General features: G+C 45.2%; 1 protein-coding gene across 25 annotated transcripts in view; it reads right to left on the bottom strand.

Annotated features, from left to right (window-relative positions):
* Positions 1 to 267: 267 nt before the first annotated feature.
* The window catches only part of FBRSL1 (fibrosin like 1), a 553,269-nt gene continuing 533,202 nt past the window's right edge, over positions 268 to 20,334 (bottom strand). For 11 of the 25 annotated variants that reach the window (XM_075110637.1, XM_075110641.1, XM_075110642.1 and 8 more), the window contains 10 exons: positions 19,031 to 19,081; positions 18,006 to 18,101; positions 14,534 to 14,605; positions 13,922 to 13,960; positions 12,980 to 13,051; positions 11,527 to 11,659; positions 7,399 to 7,482; positions 5,555 to 5,638; positions 4,305 to 4,545; positions 268 to 2,236 (listed from right to left, as the gene is read on the bottom strand). In XM_075110637.1, coding sequence (XP_074966738.1) covers positions 1,003 to 2,236; positions 4,305 to 4,545; positions 5,555 to 5,638; positions 7,399 to 7,482; positions 11,527 to 11,659; positions 12,980 to 13,051; positions 13,922 to 13,960; positions 14,534 to 14,605; positions 18,006 to 18,101; positions 19,031 to 19,081 — 2,106 coding nt within the window. In that variant the 3' untranslated portion in view covers positions 268 to 1,002. The remainder of the gene's footprint in view (positions 2,237 to 4,304; positions 4,546 to 5,554; positions 5,639 to 7,398; positions 7,483 to 11,526; positions 11,660 to 12,979; positions 13,052 to 13,921; positions 13,961 to 14,533; positions 14,606 to 18,005; positions 18,102 to 19,030; positions 19,082 to 20,334) is intronic. The other 14 variants (XM_075110640.1, XM_075110643.1, XM_075110663.1 and 11 more) reach the window with 7 other exon arrangements.

Genomic DNA, 20,334 nt, shown 5'->3' with positions numbered 1-20,334 from the left:
TGGTTGTTTTTTGGGTTGTTTTTTATTTATTTTTTTTTAAACCTTCCTCCCCCCAACATCCACTAAGACCTGCCTCCGAGTTCTTGCATAGTTGAAGTATATATGCCGTACTTAGCTTTCTGAGTGTGAATTTCTGACTGTGACAAGAGTATGAGTTGTAACCATGTTAACAAATAACCAGAGTGGTTCTAGAAACCATTTTTATAAAGTCTACCTATGTTAAGAATTTAATATTGGTGTACATTTATATTAACAGAATATTTACAGTTTGTTTTCTTTGTTTTTTTTTGTTTGTTTAAAACAAGAAGTCAAAAAAAATTCCTCTTAAATTTCTGCATAATATAATAAGGCAAAAAACAAACAGTTTTGTACATTATTATTATTATTAATATTTTAATATATATCCGTAACTTCGGTTCCAAAGTACCAAGGTAAGTGATCAATTGGCCTCAGAAGGGAACCTCACAGTGGACTGTAAAACTACAGTATTTCCATAAATAATACTTTTAAGAAACCCTGGGTATTTTTTTTCTTAAGGATCTGAGGCCTTTAAAATGCAAATTTAACTAAAAACAAAAGCAAAATTTCTTCTTTTTTTAAGTGAATAAAGAGCACAAAATTAAAAAAAATACAAATCCATTAAAAATGTTTCTCACATTTGGGAAAAAATGTACAAACTTGATATTTTTAACTAATTTTTTTTTTTTTAGCACAGAAACAAAAAACAAAAACAAAAAATCAATACCTATATATTAAATTCCCATTCTCAGCAACCTTCTTGTTGGAAAGTCTGCATCCCCGACCCCGTTATTTATGGAAATGTGCTTAACTTCTACAAATTTTACATTAAAAAAAAAAGTTTACAGCAGTGCATTTTGTAAAAGGTTTGTTTTTTTGTTTCGTTTTGTTTTTTTTTTCCTCTTTGCTTTTTGTTGTTGTTGTTGTTGTCGTCGTCGGTTGGTTGTTTTATATACAGGCGAGTTTAAAATTCAATGTCGGGGACTATCGTGCCTCTACTTCTTTGGGGTTCCTAGAGGGGGAGTAGTCCCTGGACTCTGAGTTTGTGAGTGGAGTAGTCCTGCGTGGGGAGGCAGGTCTGGTGCTGCTCGCTGGTACAAGAGGCGGTGGGGCGCTCAGCGCTGCGGTTGGCGGGTTCCTGTTTAAAATCCCGTTGTGCATGGCAGTGGATGGGCTCAGTCTGGGGTAATGCATCCCGCTTAAATGAGGCATGAAGGATGGCACGTGTGCCAGGTGACTTTCGATGGGGGACGAGTGCAAGTGGTGCATTCTGGCACGCTCAAGTTCTTCCCGTAAGTGCAAGCGCTCTCTTTCCTCCACTTGCCGCAACCGCTCCTGCTCTCGGCGGGCCTCAAGAAGGTTTTCATGGTTATAGTCGTGCGGCTCCCTGTCTCTGTAAGAACGCTCATGGTCGTAAAATCCAGAGGTGGTAGGGAACCTGTGGATAGGATCCGTCCGGAGCTGGAAGTCCATTCGACGGTGCAGGTCTAAGCTCCGGTAGGCATCTCGCAATGGGTCCCTCATCGGGTCCCAGGAAAATCCGGGATGTGGCAGCCTCTCTCTTCCTGACAAAGGATTCATGCCTATGAGCGGGGTCATCATTCTGCTGCGGTCCAGAACATTCATGTTGTTCATCTGGTGCACGCTGCCCATGGAGATGGGCATAGAGGCAGCCATCGAGTGAGGCAATGATAATCCATGCAAAGTAGGCGGTGGGGGATGCTCCACCGACCGGGAGTGCTGTGAAGGCTCAGACCCAACCACCAGCACGTCACTGTCTTCCTTCCTCTCCTCTTTGACTTTGATGTCATTCTTAATCTTCTGGAGGTCGCTGGGAAGCTCTGTCTTTCTCTCCATGTCCTTGCTCATTAGATTGGTAAGCTTCAAGCTCTCACTTAGTGCAGGTTTGCTGTATGGGGATACAGACTGGATTACTGGCTTTGTGTTGTCCTCAGAGGGTCTCTTATCATGGCTTGGAGTTTCCTTCACTGGAGAACGGCTCTCTTTAATCTTGTGTTCCGCTATGGGCGGCTCTCTCAGCCGGTCAGGGTGCTCTCGCTCGGGTTCTTTGGACCTTTCCCTTTCACCGAGGCTAACCTGCCTGATGGGATCACTGGAGGTTTGGCTGTTGCTGCGGATGAGATTGCTTATCTGATGTGTCACGGGAGCCGATGCCGGTGAGGATCTGTTTGAATGTCTGTTTTTATCCATGAGGTCTCTGTAGAAAGAGAGAACATACATCCTTGGGTTTGCGTGACCAACCATACACGTGATGCCGGACATGCGTAGGGCTGTGCCTAGTTGTGTGATTTGAGATTGCTCAGAAAACGATTTGGAAGGCTCTGTTAGCACCAGCTACAGCTGCGATGCTACGCTAAAAGATGTGCGCTCCCTGCCTTTCTAGACTACATTGAAAAAAAAGTGTTAAATGTGCACAAATTCGGGGACTAAAGTGAGGATGAATTTGAAAGGACAGCATATTCACCTTAAAAGAAAGACCGCTTCGCTGAGAAATGCAGGGAAAGAAGAATTCTAGACAGCTTATTTAAAAAAAAAAAAGGCAGAAAAGCTTGTTGTGTGTTTATACACACATCTTGCTGCCAGACAAAGAGCTTCTTGGCGGTAACACTCTTAACTCGGGTTCCTTTCCGATAACACGGATCCAGGCACACAAACCAGAAGCCTACAGAAACGTACGCAGCTCCTTCACAAGACAGCCTTGTCGACTGGAAGCAGCCATAACATGACACTTATTTTCCTACGGAGCTGCAGGAGAGCTTTTGTTGTCGGCAGTTTTGGCAGGTAAGCTAGGTGCTTAAGGGGAAAAATCCCTGAGCAGACCATGGAAGTGAGTGATTGACCTCCGTTTCAAGAGGACCTGCTACGAGGAACAAGGGGTTTGATGACAATGCCCATGGTTTAGAAAGAGCGGCATGAGAATGGGGCTTACGTTTCTAACTGCGCCTCTATCTCTGAGCAAGTCAATTAGTCACAGCTACTCCCACCTCTCTAAGAGGGGAATAAATACTGCTCACCTTTTAAAAGCACTTTGCTCTGAATGAGAGACACTTTAAATGCAAAGTATGATGGTGTGATTGAGAGAACCGCATTATGCAGCTGAGAGGCTCGCTGATGCCTAAGTTTTATGCTGGGCTGGCTTCTAAGAGCCGTAAGACCCAAGTGCTGAAAGCTGGAGGCGTTTTGGGGAGTTCATATCCCTTATGATTACATTTGCTAACCCAGATTTCTTGCTCTGCGGTAGTCCTGATTGCTGGTCAAGGATGTGGTTTATTAAAACCACGTCCAAAGAGGGATGCTGGGGACAGCTTAAGCTGAATTAATAGAAATGTAATAGAGGTGTTAACCCCTGTGTGAACACTCTTGAGAGTAAAGTAACCTTGGTTTGCAAATGAATTACGCTGAAGCCAAGAAGGGAGCTTCCACCTGAATGACTATCCATGCAAGGGTGTCGGACAATTTAACATTTAAAGCAAGATGATTTTCAGCCTGTTGCTTCCATATAATCTTGCTCACAGATGCTGCCTGAAGAGCTCATTTAAAGCACTCCAGGCAAACTATGACCCCCCTATCACTAGTCAAACACACGCATGTAAGGCTTGCGGGCTGTTATTGCCTACAAAGCAGCAGCCTGTTGGAGACAACTGGGCTCTGAAATGTAAAGGGCTTTACAGCTTCAAAATCATACAACTGGAAGCTAATGAAGTATCCATAGCCCAGGTGATGCAGTAGTTGTTAATAAGGGTTTGTCTACAATGCAATTTTTTAAGATCAGTTTTGCTAATGGATTCATGCACGCTGCTCCAGATACAGGCATTTGCATTTTTACCTCGTTAATGTCCGGCTAACATTTGAATTCATCAGCATATCTGTACATTAATGAGAGCTACGACTGTCTCCAAAGGACCCATCGCACTGCTACCTTCGTGATTTCAGAATACACAGCGATCCTAAAGCAGCTGCATTGAAAACAGCCAAGTATACCCTGAAAGCGCAGCAACACGCTCATTTCCTCAGCCTGGTGCTTTTTATCAACCTACTAGTGGAGACAGGCTTACCAGATTTCCACAGAGGACAAATCCTAAAAGGCAAAGAAGGTTTTCTTTGTGTTGCTAGTACTTGTGTTTATCTGAGGGAGAGGCCTATCAGCTGCTTCAAAGACAAGCAACGTTTTGCTCTGAAGACCATTTTAAGATCAGAAAAATTAGAAAAAATATAGAGGAAAAAGAGGTCCAAGAAGAAAGCGCTCAAAAGCAGGCGCTGCTTACCTCTCTTTGTCTCTGTCGTCTTTACTCAGAGAAAGATCCCTCTTCTCGGGCTCTCGCTCCCGCTCTCTGTCTCTGTCATGGTTTGTCACCGAGGAGCTTCGCTCGGAATCGGTGGGCTTGGGCCACTGCGGAGGTGTCGGGAAGGACGGCGGGGTCCGATGGAGTCTATTCCATGGCTCGTGGGGATTATTGAAATTCTGCAGGTTCGGGCCATCTTTGTGAGTAAAAATGTTGTTGTGAGCTAGAATAATGGCAGGGGGAGGAAGAGTTAAAAATAATTCAAACCAAATAATTACATACCCATTTTGCACAATGCTAATCACAACCAGAACTGTCCTTTCAAGGATTTTTAAGGTGGAGCTAACGGTGAGGGGGAGCTACTAGCAGATACCTCCAACACTGGGTGAAAGACCCACCGGCTCTTTTAAGGCGATCGGTGGAGGAAGCTTTAACTATACATCGGAGTAACTCAGAGATGGCTGAAAATGCCCACCTCCTCTCGTCCCCCCACCCCGGCAAGGGTTCCAGCATAAAAGCAATGTTCTTCCTCAGCTCCCCTCCCTGGCAAAAACTTTAATTTGTGGGTAGTTACAAGCAATCAGCTGCCTGCAGCTGAGGATTCAGGGACTTTTTTTGTTAAAGAAACCAGACTATTTGGTGGTATGTATGTGTGTGATAAAAACAGAGCTTGGCCGTGGGCTTTTTAGAACAGTCACTTGATTTTTCTCCATCAATCTTCAGCTGATTCCTGTTGCACCACGAGATGCAAAAGCATGCTCTCTTTTGTGTGGCTCTCAAGCACATCTTGCCTACAGGTAACATGTTTTGGAAGTAAAATAGTTTTGTACAGGTAATTGAAACTTCAGACAATGGTTACAGAGGGAGTCTACACGCTGAATTAGGAGAACTATCAATAGCTGCTCCACTGCACATCCTCGCTGTTGAAGGGTGTTACTTCAGATGCCCGTAGGGACCCAGAGCTCAGCGGGGTCCTGCAGCTCTAGCACCTCTGGGAGCACACCAGGTACCAACCTTCAGCAGCGAGGAGACACAGAGTGCAGCTAGTGATGTCTGTGACATGCAGAAAAGCTCCCACCGCAGAGACCTGGAAATCTTAGGTGCAGTGTTCAGATAGGAGAATGGAGGTTAGGAATTAAACTTCTTTAAAAACTACCACCAGCTGCTGTAAATATTAGCATGTGGCTTTTCTGGAAGGGATGTTTGTCTGCAGTAACCCAGCCAGTACTTACTCAGAGCATGACTGCCTAATCCTCCAAAGGCATTGCTGCCTAAGTTCCCAAGGCCGCTGAAGGTGCTTGACCTGCTAAATGGATCTGGAAAGGCAAACAGGGATTTAGCAGGCATTTAGCCAAGAATGTTGGAGAATGAAACGCACCCCTCCCCTTCTTAACGGTCTGAATCCAAGTAGGATTAGGACAGACTTTAAGCTGATCCTTCTCATTGCAAGGTTCTTTGCACAGAAAATTCCCATCATGTTAAAATGGAGAAGGGATTCAGTGCTCACTCTACAAACAGGTGCTGTAATAAACTTTTGTATGCCAGTCAGAGGGGAGCTAGAAATTAAGGTCTAATAGCCGAAATGAGGGTGGCTGCTCTTGAGCGATAACTCCTTCCTTATCAGTACTAATAGCAGAAGTGCTGCAGTTGCCTTGAAGGAACCTCAGCAGGCTCCCCGGTCAGCATAGTGAGGGGATGCATCGCTTCGCTCGTGTTTCTGTATACAACTTTCTACCCTTTTTGTAATAGTGCACAGAGACAGTCCTAAGCTAATTGCTACGGGAATCCACCCTTACACCAACCAACTTTGGCCTGTTTCTGCCAAAATCCTCTCCCATAATAGCTTCCTTGATCCCAGTGGTGGTGGAAATGACAGCATGGTCTTAGGAGCTACTGTGACAAAGGGATGGAGGTTTGTATCCTTTGAGGCAAAAGATGAGACTTGCTTTTCCCACTCAAGTATCTGACTATTTGGCTACTGGCACTTGTCTTTGTAAAAAATCCTGCTTTTTTTTTTTTTCCTTCATTAAAGGCACCCATCATCAGAAGAGGTTCCTCTCTGAGCGGACAGCCCGACTCAGGTCTCCAGAGATGGCTGTGGGTTAAACTGCACCAGTTTCTTTCCTACTAGTCACCTCTAAACAACTCCTCCTTCTGCTCACTGGCTTTTTGACTGTCCCTTTAAGGTCTTTAACTCGCCATGTTACAGGAGGTGTGCTGCTTCCCACTTCCTCACAGATATCCTTACATTTAAAATATCAAGGCAAATAGCACAAATAGCTTGGATCTTTAAGCAAACGGCTATTTATTTATTGACTTATTTTTCAACAGCTGTTCCTGCCCTTCCCCTTTGATACTAAGTAGCTGAGTGACTCTGTAGAGATACAGTTAATTTTGACAGAATGTTCAGGAACTGATGTAAATCTGGGTATTTGCAACAGAAAAAAGTCTACTAGGTCATGTGGCATGCCACATTTACTGATTGGATGAGTGTTACTAAAACATTAATCAACAGAGCTTGAACTTTAATTGGCAATGAGCTGCTTGTGAGCTTCTAAAATGAGGAAATTTGAGAAAATCAGGCTCTACTTACTGCCAATTAGGAAACTGAAAGGCTGGCAAAATGTGCAGAACAGCTATGTGCCAGGAACTGCTCACTGAACTTTATTCAAGAGCCCAGCCAAGAACTTTCACAGGTGGGAAACGGTACAGGAGGAGCCCATTTTAAGCTGTGGCTTGTTTGAGGTACCTTTGCATAACTCTCCCCCCTTTCCTTGGGCACATTCAGCAGCACAGAAGGGCTCTACAGGTCACATTTCAGCTCCTGTGCAGCATGCCGGTGGTGACAGCCTTGCCTGCTCTGCAGTGTCCTCTTCTCTCGCAGGAGAGGCTCTGCTAATCCTCCTTTGGAGGAGAGCGGAGGCTGGCGTGGGTGGGAGGACTTCCTGGCTAGCTTCTGGTTCCTGAGACAGTTGAAGCCTCTCCCTCCCCTAGTGCTACAGCGCCGCAAGGCAGGACCACACAGGAGAGCCAGGAATGGGTCAGAGATGTAAAGGTGAAGGCAGGCTTTACTTACACTTACCTGCCAAGTGGTTTGTAGGCAGGAAACTGCTGTGATGAGGTGAAGGACCAAAAGGGGTGGTGGCTGGATGCGTCGCACCTGTGAGAACAAGGTCCCTTTTTAGTTCAGTGGCAAGTGACTGCTTGCATACGCAGCCGTCCTGGCCATCACATTCAAGAACCAGATGCAAAGACACCGGTCAGATTTAAAGACAGCAAAGGCGGGGGAAGACCCCAAACCCCAGCCAAGGGAGCTGCAGGCTGGATTTCTCCGAGTGCCCTTTAAAGGAGTCCGTGGGCACTAGGAGGCAGGAGGAGACCTTGCTCTGAGTGCTGCCCGCTCACTCCTAGTAACGGGGAAGTGAATCTCTTTGTCTGGCATTCAGTCATTACTCTGTGTTTACATGAAAAAGGGTCAGCCCAGGTTATGGGCCCAGACAGAAGGTGCTCAAAGTGACTGATTAGAGTCTCTATGAAACACCAGTTAATGACAAGCACGCAGGGAACATCAATCATGCCTCTCCCATGAGACCTCCATCTACGCTTTCACATCTGCCTCTGCATCCACAGGCTGCCCCTGCGGTATTTTTTTCCCTTTCCTAGATGTTGCTCTTTGCCACGATGCCACGCTACCCTGTGGGAAGGCAACACCGCTGCTGAGCACGCTGGATTACAGTAGGTTGAGGCAAGGGGCAAGAATGGGCTGAGACAAACCGGTCTGCCCTGTATTTCAGGGTGGACCAGGCCACGCAGTGAATTCTGCTCTCATTTCAGAGCAGAAAATGAGATCTGCCTCCTTCGCAGGCAGATGGATGCAAACCTGAACGGGCTTTTGGAGGAGGATTAACTCCTGCAACTGGCAGTACGTTTGGGCAATCTCATGGGCCCGGCTTTCGCCCCCTTAAGATTAGTACAGGTGATTTTCAGGATGAACCTGAAATCAACTTTGGAATATTCATGTTTCAGATGTGCGTAACAAAACGTTTCTGTGGCTCCAGAAATACACGGACAAGACCAGCCCTCTCCAACTGTTTAGCCTGTGAACGGCCTTTCGGTGCCTCCTCCCTGCCAGTACTTCCACTACGGCAGACAAAGCAGAATTAGCAGCTCTCATAACTTCCAGATGCTGCACGGATGCAAAGACAACTTCTGCCTCCCTTGCGGAAAGCACGACCTGCCATACCTGTGCATTAACTGTCTCATTTTGTTAGAAACTAGTAATTCCACACACGACAGAAGCAGCACTTTCCCAAGGACATGTTAAGTCATGCGCAAAATAGACCAACACCTAAATAAAGCTTTTCAGTGCTCTTGTCTTGTATATTTTGTGGGTAAAAAGGTAACCTCCGTCAATACTGGGAAGAGTGACAGGTCGACTGTAGCAAACAGCAGCAGCCATACTGGGCATGAACATGGGTGATTCAGGAACAGCTCACTTACCCAGTCACTGCTTTCTCAAGTGATACCTTTCTATCATAGAAGAGGATTATGATCCTCCCCCTCCCACCTGGCACTCCAGCTCCCCTGTCACCTTCACCACAAAGACTTCTGCCTTGGCTGTGGCCCACAGGAATTATTCCCACCAGTGGCTCAGGTAAGTTCTTGCCCTTCATCTCCAAGCCACATCAAAAGCACGTTTCCACCATGTATCATCGGTGCTGGTAACGCTATGGAAGGTCACAGCAAAAGTGGGGGGAAATGGACAGAAGAAATTAATATGCTCAGGAGAAACTGCATCCCAAACAAAGACCAAGCGGCGTTTTACAGACGTGCTGGTCAGTCCCTGGCCTGGTATTCCGTGGTGACAGAGCCCAATAGCAGATGGTCATTGTAAAACACGCTCAAGTGTCCAGAATACGAGCAGACCATAAACCCGGAGAGGGAGACAGCACTGCGTGTCCCTCGCCAGCTCGGGCTCCACAAACCTAAGCAGCCAGAAAATGAGTTGAGGAAACTTAAGAGAGACCACGGCAACAGGACCTGGAGTTATCTATAAACATTCTGACTGCTCCAATGCTTCAAGACGGATGAAGACTGTCATCTTCCTAATCCTTTAAGATTTCAGAAGGTGTATAATGGATGGGAGATTTCTTCAAAGGAGACGGCTTACAAACTCAACTACACGGGCTTGATAATAAAAAATCCTCCGGAGAAAGCCAGGAGCAGCATTGCAGGCTGTCAGGTAGTTATTAAATATAGCATCTGCCAGGCAGCTGAACATCCGTCCTGAAGACAGGTGGCCCTAAGATAACTTATATCTCCCACAGTAACTAGGCAATGCAGCAGAACCGATGATTCACATCAACTGCACGCTTGTTTGATAAGGTGAAAAGAATGCCTCGGATATTGCAGAGTAAAAGATTTATTCATCTATATATTACTGCTGCAATGTTTGTTCACTTTGATAGCACTCTTTACCTAGATTTACCGTGTGATGGCTCTTGTGATTAATACACTCACGGACAAGTTGCTGTAAGGTTGTTTATCTCTAGTGAAAGTTTTCTATTAATTTGCCTTCTTTAATGTTTCTATTCTGTACTATTTTGCCCCTTGCTTTTATGAATGGAAAAGCAAGCCATGCTTGCATCGGTAAGAGAAAAAGCTCAGGATACCAACTGGACCAGTGCCTTTCTGCCCGTTAGGGTAAACTCTGCCCAACAGAGCCTTTAGTAGCAAAACCACACATGACACAAGAGTCTTATAATGACAATACAGGATAGACTGAGGATGGTGATAAGGAAGCAGCTGCCATAAGAAAACAGTCAGAGGTTTGTAAATAAGCTGTGCTTATGCATCCAAGCAGATGCAATGAATATCTTGGCCCTGTACTATCAAAGTACCTTTACAGGGACCAAAATACAGGGTGGCATCCTACAATGCACAGCTAGTATCGGCACTGATTATATGCGGTACAAACGTGCACTTTATGTTTAAGCATTTCCATCCACAGATAAGGGCAGAAAGATAGAGTGAACCACTGGAGGAGTTCCTGAAGGCTATCCGACATCTGCATTTGCAACTCAGTTCTCACGGAGGTTTCAGCTTGATCCTCATCTGTTGCTTCTTCCGTCGAGTTGGGGACAGAATTCAAAACATTTCTAACCTCACCCATTTTAGTGGGGCTGAACGAAGGCTGAACATGACCATGTCTGCACTGAGTTAGAATGAGAGCGCAATACTGCATCGTAAAACTAAAGTTAGGAAAGAAAATGACATTATTTGCCAATTAATTACATACATCAAGAGCTAAGTTATATCTCATCAATTGATATAGCTCATTCGGAAGGCAGACTTTAGCACCTCAAACACAGAAAGAAAATCTGAAAAAGTCTAGGGGGAAAGTGAAGCCTGGGAACAGAACGAAACCAACATTTGGCAGACGGACATCCATGTGAATCCACAGTGACCTCCAAAACCAGAATGTCAGAGTTGCAGCCTGCCATAGTCAGAGCCAGCGAGAACAGCGCAGGGAATCTTACTGCACTTTGGTAATTGCATTATTTGTACTTACTTCTCCAACAGATAGGAAAGCAACTGATCAATGTAAACTGTATTTAAGTCTTTGGGTTTTTTAAAATTCAATATACCATTTTAAGCCTTAGGTAACGCTGGACTTTGTAACACATGGGGGGATTTTACATTTTAAAACCACACACTTCAGAAATACACCTTCTGTGATATTTTCAATGCTGTTATTGAGGTTTTCCTTTTAGAAAACCCCCCATTTTTCAGAAAACAGAAACTTGGTGCGTGGCAGTGCTGTGAACAACAACATGGCAAATATAAAAGCAAGAAAGAGACCAGGGCCACTTCCAATCCTTTGCAATAGAAACATTTTCAAGTGTTTTCTCAAAATCGCTTTTAAAAATCACTCCATAGCCTGATTACGCACGTTAAGAACCCGCTGCACAGACCCGAATGTAAGAGCCAACCGCTGCAGCCCAGTGATGTGCAGAGGATGCTGCACTGGGGCGGTGGCAGAGCCCAGTGGCTCCGAGCGCCCCGCTCACAACAGTCGCCAGCGCCTCCACACCCCTCCGAACCAACCTTGCCTGCTCCCATTTTTGAGGCGTACGTAGCTGTAGAGATACACATTACATACACTGACTTTTTTTTTTTCCAACAAACAATGATCTTCCCTTACCTGTGGTAGAAAACAGAGGCCTGGCAAGATCCTGTGGATAATGGAAGCCTGGAAACACTCCAGGGGCGGGAGGTCTGCTGAACAGGTCAAGTTTACCACCTATCTCTAGCTTGTGGGGATCCAGCTGCATTTGCTGTCAAATGATATAAAAATAATCTCATTATACACTTCCTTTATATGTGGGGGAGAAAGAGAGGGAGTTCAGGCTCACTCTTGCTTAGCCCTGCCAGGGAGAGTTAGCGAGAGTGACAGCAGCGTCTCTGGTCACGTACCGCAGTCATGCTCTGACAGCATCTGTAAGGCCATTTCGCTCCACAGCCTCTCAGCTGCCTGCCTCATCCACATGAATGAGGTCTGAAGTGAGCTCTCAGCCCCTCAGCACACACAGCCGAGCGCGCAACATGATACACCGAGCGCGCTGCACCCCAGGATCAGTCCGCGCTCTCAGCCTGACAAAAAATACTCTGCAGGCGGAAAGCTGCTGACAGAAGGCTTGAGAGCTGGGTGATGGACTTGTCTGTTTGGCTTCTCCAGTTTGGAAAGAGAGAGATGTTCCTAGACTATGCCCTTCCTGCAGCGAGAACAGCTCAGTATGCAGACAAGGGGCAAAGGATGAAGAAAACTACGAGGCTCCTCCAGAGGCTATTTTTACCCTTCCCCTATAAAAGTGACCATGGTCAGAACTGCACCTAAGCCATGTCAGTGTCCTGATAGCTTAAAGATGATGTATTTGCTTTTAAAAAAAATGGACATACACCACTTGTAGAGGCACTAATTACAGTGCACCTACTTAAGCACTGAATAGTCCTCATTCATAGGACAAAAAAAACTACCACAGGAGCTATGAAAAAACAAAACACTCCCGAAGCTCTGTTATCAGCTCTTCTACCTGTCACAGGGAGCTTCGAGCCTGTAACAGGACCCCGGCGTACCCACACCTGGTTACTTCTTGAGTTTTAAAGCCCCTCCCCTCTGCCCACCGCCACGGCAGTGCAGAAAGCCCGACTCTAACACAGTAACCACGAATCTCCTCGCCCACTCTATGGTTTTTGCAGTGTGTTCTCCACCGTATCGGTCATTTCATTATGAATGGGATAATACTCTGTATTCCACAGGAGGTACTAGTACAGAAGGGAAGTGACATTAAACACGTAGGCTTTGTAAAAAAGATGGATTTGGGGCAAAATTACGCTCACGCTCCCTCTCTTCTTCTCCTCTCCCTGGCTGTGCACTTAGCATCTCCTGCTCATTTTGCTACCCTTCAACCCAGCTCCTTTGCCCTCAGATAAACTTTACGGTTGCTACAATAAAAGTTAAAGGATTGAAAGTGTTAGTTAATCAATACAGGCAAGCTTGAGAATCACCAGCAGTAACCGCTTCCTGCTCATTACTCACTAAAATATAATCTGTAAGCCAAAAGCCTTGGCTTTGTGCCAGAAACTGTCTGAATTACCTTTATCTTTTGCTGGTGATGGTAGATCTGCCAGGCAATCTGTACGTGAACCGCACACCACTTCCCGGGTTTCTGCAATGGAAAGCACAAGAATTTAGATTAATTTATACGTTAGCAATCTACATCAGATAGAACATTTCATTTCCCTTACTGTCAAGCAGGCAGCTAAGCAATGAGAAAGGCTGATTACTAAAATGGCACAATAGGCCATCAACATTTTTTTCTGTACTGCACCAGATGATGGTAAAATTAAGAAGGAAACAAATAGGAAGAATGTGGGATATCTTCCTCATCTCATGGAGACCTGAGATCGCTGCCTTGTTCTTTCCTACTTGCACTCGCCGCTTCATAAACCGAAATAAACGGCAGCAAAGAACACTATGCCATGCTTAAGAGAAAGCAACTAATAGTCAAACAGTTCTGCTTCTGAAAAGAGCCCTGTTCATTCATCCCTGCTGCACCGCAGGCTAAGTCATGCGTGGTTATTACGGCTACTCACTTTTGGGGAGGAAAAGGGTACGGACAAACAATTGCCAGGGATGAGCAGCGCCGCAGCTGAACGAGTTACTGTTTTTCAGCTCAGCTGCGGACCTCACCGTAGGGTGTTTTTGTGCAACATCAGAAGCACAAATAGAACACAATGACCTAAGCCACCACGAATCTGATCGCTGGTGAATGTCTGTCCATCCTCACAGTTGTTTATTTCTGTGACCCTTATTTCATACTGTGAACTGCTAATGCACATAAATGGATGCAAAATAACGTTGGGATTCAACCTAACCATTATTAGTCAGAAGCAGCTAAGAGCTAACTGTGACATTTTGCTTTAAATAAAGGATGAGCGTGAAATTTTCTACTGGATGTGTTAAATTTCAGAAACACATGCACAATATTTGAAGCGTGTGTGTGTATATATATATGTATATAAAATCCCCCACAAACCTTACTTACTCTTACTGGAGGCCTATAAGGGTCTGACACCTATGGAAAAAGCAGAAATAAAACAATCAGCCTTTCTAAAACTAGCCAATATGCAGAAAGGTGGGGAACTTCCTTCCTCTGAACAAGAAAAGCATTTAGAAAGCAATGTTCCAGAGAAGTCCCCTGCGACATGGGAAACCTAAAAGGCTTAAAGAAGGCTTAAAACTTCTCTTTCATTCCTTGCACAAAACTCAGCAGAATTTTATGATAAACAAAGCAGCTTCGTGCCAGCAACTGAACAGTTCAGTGCTTTTCTGAACCTTATAATCGCTCTGAAATGGAGCGCGTAAAACTACTCTCCAAGCAATGCTTAGGGGAAAGACCTTGAAGGGGTTTCCTGCCCCACTTCCCTCTGACTTTGTTTAAAGAAGTCAATACATCCCTTTGTATTCACAACTGGTGGGGGCTACCGTTGTCTCACCAGAAAAAGAAACTTCTGTCCTGACTGCACGTTCTGAGCCTAGAAGGCCAGTTTGCTCACCAGCTGCTCTCTTTTTTTTTTTTTAATGAGCAATCACCGTGTGTACCGTAAATCCAGATAAGCTGAAAGGAAGGTTATATATCGTTGCCTACCCCTGGAGTCTTCTGCAGCAGCGTATGGTGGACTGTGCCTGGTCTACCTGCTACATCAATAGGGTTTGAAGTCTGAAAGACAAGAATAGAGCATGAATAATACTGTATCATACCAGCGGTGCATTTAACATCGCTATCTGATGTTAACGGCATTAATTAGTCCATGTTTGTACTGTGCTTTGAATGTGCTACATTAGTGCTAAATGTTATCTCTTACTGTCAGCCAACAGCATTTAACCACCATGTCATCTATTATTATTTAGCAGCAGTAACAGTATTACAGCAGCACCCCTAAGCCCCACTGAAATCACAACCCCATCGTGTTATGCAGTATGCGAGTGGATGGGAAGAGACAGTCCCTGCCCCCCAAGCTTATTCTTCCGACAAAACAGGCAGGCAGGAGGAGAGAGAATGAGAGAGGTGGACTGACTCCCTCCATGTTTCAGGCAGCAACCAGTAGAGCAGTCAGGAACAACTCAAGCATCCTAGTCCTATATGCCACCTACGGACTGTGGCCCCTCTCCGACTGGGGCTAGATAACACAACGGCCAAAAGGGCAACAGTCCATCTATTTGCTTTGACAAGGTAAAATGAGAAACCTTAGAAGGTGCTTGTGCGTCCTTTATAGCTTTGTGTTGTTTATCCCATCATTTTCCAGCATGAATTAAACACCTCATTGAATGAATCTCTGTTCCTCCTCCTCCTCCGGATCCCACCTGTTGCCCTGTCCCAGACGATCCCCAAGAACTCGTTCGTCTTCTCACTCTGGCATTCGTCCATCTCCCACTCCCAGAGCAACTGCACCAGGTGCCTCCGCACAGCTGAGCGCGGAGGGGTTAAACCTCATTCCCCAGGAGATTATTTCACTTGCATTTTAGGTCAAATTATGGTAGATTTCCAACAGCCAAGCTGTACGAGGAATGAGTAAAATCACAGGTATGGGAGGAAAGCTACATTTTAATTTGTCTAAGGCTACGTAACTTTCAGACTCGTTAAAAAGAGAATTCTCGTGTGTGCGTGTGTAGGTAAGTCAATGAACTCCCCGGGCAGATCTGTGCTCGCAGGGCCTGTCTGACAGCTGAGGTATATAGAAGGTGGCAAATAAGTTACAGCTATCATACAGGCAAGAGCTTTAAGATCACAACATGTTAATAGCATGGTGTCATCCTGTCCCTTTGTCCCCTGGAGAAAGATGTGAATGCTTCCCCCAGCATAGTAAACTGAATACTTCTGACCTTTTCAAGTTCTTAGCTTGTGAGAAATGGCCTTTGGGAAACTCACTGAGAAGTTTACCGTCAGCCTGGATTTATGTGCAGTGGATTTACACGCACAGCTGTAGGCAACCGACACGGGAAAGGGGAAAACCAAAACCAAGACCTCTGCTTTGGAAAGCAAGAAGTGCAGGATTCGCTGTGCCAAATCCAAATCATCAGGTCTGTAGTGATTATGAAGGCTTTAGTCAAACAGCCTGGGAGGGAGAGAGCATGGAAAAACGATGCAGTAATGACGACTAGAGTGGCTTTGCCCAGCAGTTCAGCTCTGTCTCTTCTAGGAAACTGGAAAATAATGTGCCAAAGCCGCAGATCCATTTTTCAACCCATCCCTCTTTTTTTTCAGATCTTAGATTGCGTGTAAATACAGCACCGTCCAGAGATCAAGTGATGTTAGTGATTAACCACGGCACCAGAGTGTGACCTTGTGCTGCTTAAACTCGAGCTAGCAAATGTTCTATGTATCTATCATTAAAATGAATTAAAAGCCGGCTATAATGCAGCACTAAGAACTGTTTAAAAATGTAAAGGGTCTGTGCTCACTTTTTCTTTCTCCGTTTCTAACTGCTTCCCTTTGGTGTAATGGTATTTTACAGTGAGATGGTATCTATAAAGGTCTCTACTGAAGATGGGACCCAGAAGAGCATGCTATGGGTGTACCAGAAGCTCCTCATTAACAGTAGCCTTACGGCAAAACCGAACCCTCTCTTCACATTAGCAAAGTTTTGCCAATTCCGCCTTATTTGTGCAGCTCCTTTTCTTGGAAAGTCAAGTTCACACCCTGACAACTTGGGGTCTGTAGGGACCTCCCGGCATCCCTTGCAGGAGCAACAACAATTAACAGTGGCAGACACGCTCCATCAGGGGATAGCTACGTTCTGCCCCTCTTGCTCCCTCTGCTTTGATGCTACTGCTCCTCTCCAGTGCCTGTAGCCACTGCACACAGAGCTCGTGTTGAAAAAAGCCATTTCGGAGACTTTGCTATTTGTAACGTATCCAGAAAATAAAATAACGTAACGTATACGATGGGCGCTGAGGAAATACTCCAGCTTCCCTTAAAAAAATTAAGTGGGAAGGTTGTCAGAAGCCTTATTTGCAGCGGTTGCTAATTACTGACTTCCACTGACGTCAGTGAGGCTGCTGAGGGAAGCACACCCCACAGCCCTGCTTGGTATGGCTACGGAAATGACCTTCCAAACGCAAACAGAAACGGGCTGCCTACAGTGCTGGTCCTTCGAGCCTTCTAACGCAGCAGCAGAGCTCTACGGAAATGCAGTTCAAGAGGAGAAATCTCTAAAATCACAGCACGAGAGGAAGCTAAATGCACATCACCTTACAAATGGAGTAAACGCTCCATTTCAAACAAATGCTAGAGAGACACAATGCATCTTTCTTGTTTGGAGGGATTTAACAGTTTCTGTACCATTAAAATAGTTAATAAAAAGAACAAGTCTGGGGGGGGGGGGGGGGGAAAAGCAGCGCACACCACAGAATTTGTCAAAAATGGTGGTTATCATGGCAACATTTCCAAATGCCGATCAGTGCTAGCTGTAATGATATGTTACAGTTGCAGTGCACCTTTCAAACACACCATCTCAAAGAAGCTTGCAGGCATTAATCAACCCTTATAAAACCCACTGCAAGATAACTTTATAGATGAGGAAGCGGAGGAACAGAAGATTTAAGCGACTTGCCCAAGGTCAGACAGTGTCGGAGCTGGGAATAAAAATTCAGGTCCTTCAAATTGCTCTCCCCATTTACAGCAGTCTCTCCCTATTGTTCCCACACTTGCACAGTCAATTTGTCATTTTTTTTTTTTTCTGGGAATAAACACAGTTTATCTTTTGCAATCTCAGACCGTTAAATTTATAAAATGATTTGAGACTCGTCGGTCTATTATTAGCTGTAAATATTTCAATCAAATCATGCATTTGGCTTTATGCTTCTCCTCCAGTTGACCTCCCAAGCAAACCACTATATCTTTTTCCAAGGAACGATCTGTAGCACCAAGAGAAAATTTCTGCTGAAGCGTTGGCTGCTTTGTGCAGGGGATGCTCACAGATCCGCAGAGCGATCGCTTCCAACCCTGCGCTGCACTTCTGCTCGTTAAATCACGTGCTACAAAATCACCAGAGACACGACTCTGAACACAGTTTCTCTCCCAGCAAAAGAACAAAGCCTTCGTAAGTAGAAGTTTGTACCTTCGGTTGAAATGCTCCCTGAAGTGACCCAAAGGGACCTGAATGTGGAAGCATGGGTGGCATTCCAGGCATTGCTGGAGGATAGGTTGGAAAGAACTACAAAAGAAAAAGAGATGCTTATGTCACAGGACAACTTGAACAATAATGGAGGTAGGTGCCAAGCCTGGCACATACAAAAATAGCACTGTGTCGAACGAGTGCCACAGTGAAAAATACACGCTAAATTTGCTTTCAAAATTTTTAAGAGCAAAGCCAAAACTTGGAAAATGCGCTCATCTGATGAATTTTCTAGAGTGTTGAACAAGTGTGCCTTTAAAATTTGTGGACTACTGCAGGAAGCACAGAGCATTCACCATTTTTAGAGGAATCGGAATAATTTGGGGTTTATGCTCACTTCTGATTAACTTCGCATTTTTCTGCAGTAGCAAACAAATGGATCCTGTCTTGAGATGTGACCTGCCTTAGTTTTCAAAGCAAAAACGAACCACAAGATGCTGCATTGCACGCTAACCACAGGCAACATGCACACCACCTTGTAGTTGTGTAGGTTGGGTTAAATTTTGCTTAGGCCTCTCCTGAGCACACACACAGCAGTTTTACAAGTCCCAAAACATGTAGTTCTTGTGCTTTGGAGCAGTGGGGAGCACCAGGAAGAAACCACCAGTCTGACTTACTCCTGTGACCTGAGCAAAATCTTGTGAAAGAGCCATGCACTCCGGGCTGCTGCATTGTGAGAAGCACCAGCTGCAAAGATACTGCAGTGACCACTGATTTAGCAATTTCTGCGCATTCCCTGCCATCCCAGGCACAGCAATATAGAGCCGCAGCAGCAAAAATGCAGTAGACAAAGATTTAAAAAAAAAAAGCCCAAAGAAAATTTTGTACCTTAAAAAAAAAAAAAATCAAGACGGAAAAAGAGCTTTAGGAATGAATGAATCAAAACACTACGGATCAATCAAAAACAAGCCAAAGAAGTGCAAGCAGAACCATTAACAAAGACACCACCTAGAAAGGTAAGCACTCACGTTGGAATGTCGAAAGTAAGGGTTGTCTAATTTGGGAGCGTACTTGTCAAACTGGAAAGAAAAGAGAAAAAAAAAAAGAAACAGGTGAGTTTTGTTTCGGCAGTAGCGGACGCATCAGGATTTCAACACAGACAAATAATCATGGCCCGTTTGTACAGCATTTAACAGCAGAGCTGACTGGTTATTCCATCCTCGCCCAACAGGGAGCTGCCTGGGGAGCTGACTGATTTCCCAAAGCTAACGGAGACGGAAAGGCGCTAGCCCTGGGTTGCGCCGGGTGCTGCCGAGTCTCGCTGCACAGCCCTGTTTGCAGGCACTACGTGAAGAGGCTCCTTCACTACGAAGCGGGCAGTCCTGATAGCCGCAGCGCAGCGAAACGTGGGGCAGTTCAGCTCCAGGGCCAGATCTGGGATCTGCCCCTGGAGCACTGAACTAGGTCACAGACTAGAAGGTAAGGAATGTTCTCCCTTAGACCCCAACGTCTACCATGGGGCAACCAGTACCAATTCCCCATTTTCTGGGCTCCTGCAAGTGCCAAAATCGTTTGGAAAAGGGCTTAATTGCTTTAGACGCGCAAATCTCTCCGTATTCCCTCTCCCCTGCAAAAGAGAGGGCACCCCAGAGAAAAGGTGCTTGTTAACCTTTCCCGTTCCAGCATGGGGTTTTAACACCTCCATGTGTGCAGTCTGTGCCCCACATTTATTTTTATGACCATTTGTCCTGTACCACGTTGGAAGCAAAACCAAAGCATAAATACATGGCGTTTTTGAACAGTATGCACATTCTGCTGGGGAGGAGGGAGCGGGAAAGAAGGCAGGGAAGGGAGCTGTAGGATCCCATGAAAAGCTGCTTATTTGGCAAGTCATCTGCTGTTTCACACTCCTCTATGTGCAGGAGAGTAGATTTGTAATTTCATTAATTACAGTTATTACTGGAGCCGTGTCCCCTCCAGTGTAAATACCATAAATTACCAAACACATGCAGCTGTAAATTTCAACACTCTTCTCTGGTGTTGGGATTAACAGACCTGATCTAGTGGAATATAAGAAGATGTGAGTGAAATATAACAAAAGAGCCTTGCAAGCTGTTTTTGCTATGAAGGCTGACATCAACGGGCACGGGTGGGAGGGGAGGGAGCTGTCTGCAGGGTCAGATATCAGGGCTCTTAAATAACACAGGAGGCTTCTGAGAAAAGTTTCAAGATTGTTTTACACAGACCAAGAAAAGAAGGGAAGGTGTTTACGCAGGAGTACATTGAGCAAACACCTGGGGCTGGATTTTGGGTGGATGATATTACTTTTAAT

The sequence above is a fragment of the Phalacrocorax aristotelis genome, chromosome 15 (assembly GCF_949628215.1).
Source record: "Phalacrocorax aristotelis chromosome 15, bGulAri2.1, whole genome shotgun sequence".
In the NCBI taxonomy this organism is placed as follows: Eukaryota; Metazoa; Chordata; class Aves; order Suliformes; family Phalacrocoracidae; genus Phalacrocorax; species Phalacrocorax aristotelis.
This window is presented reverse-complemented; position numbering and strand designations above follow the sequence as displayed.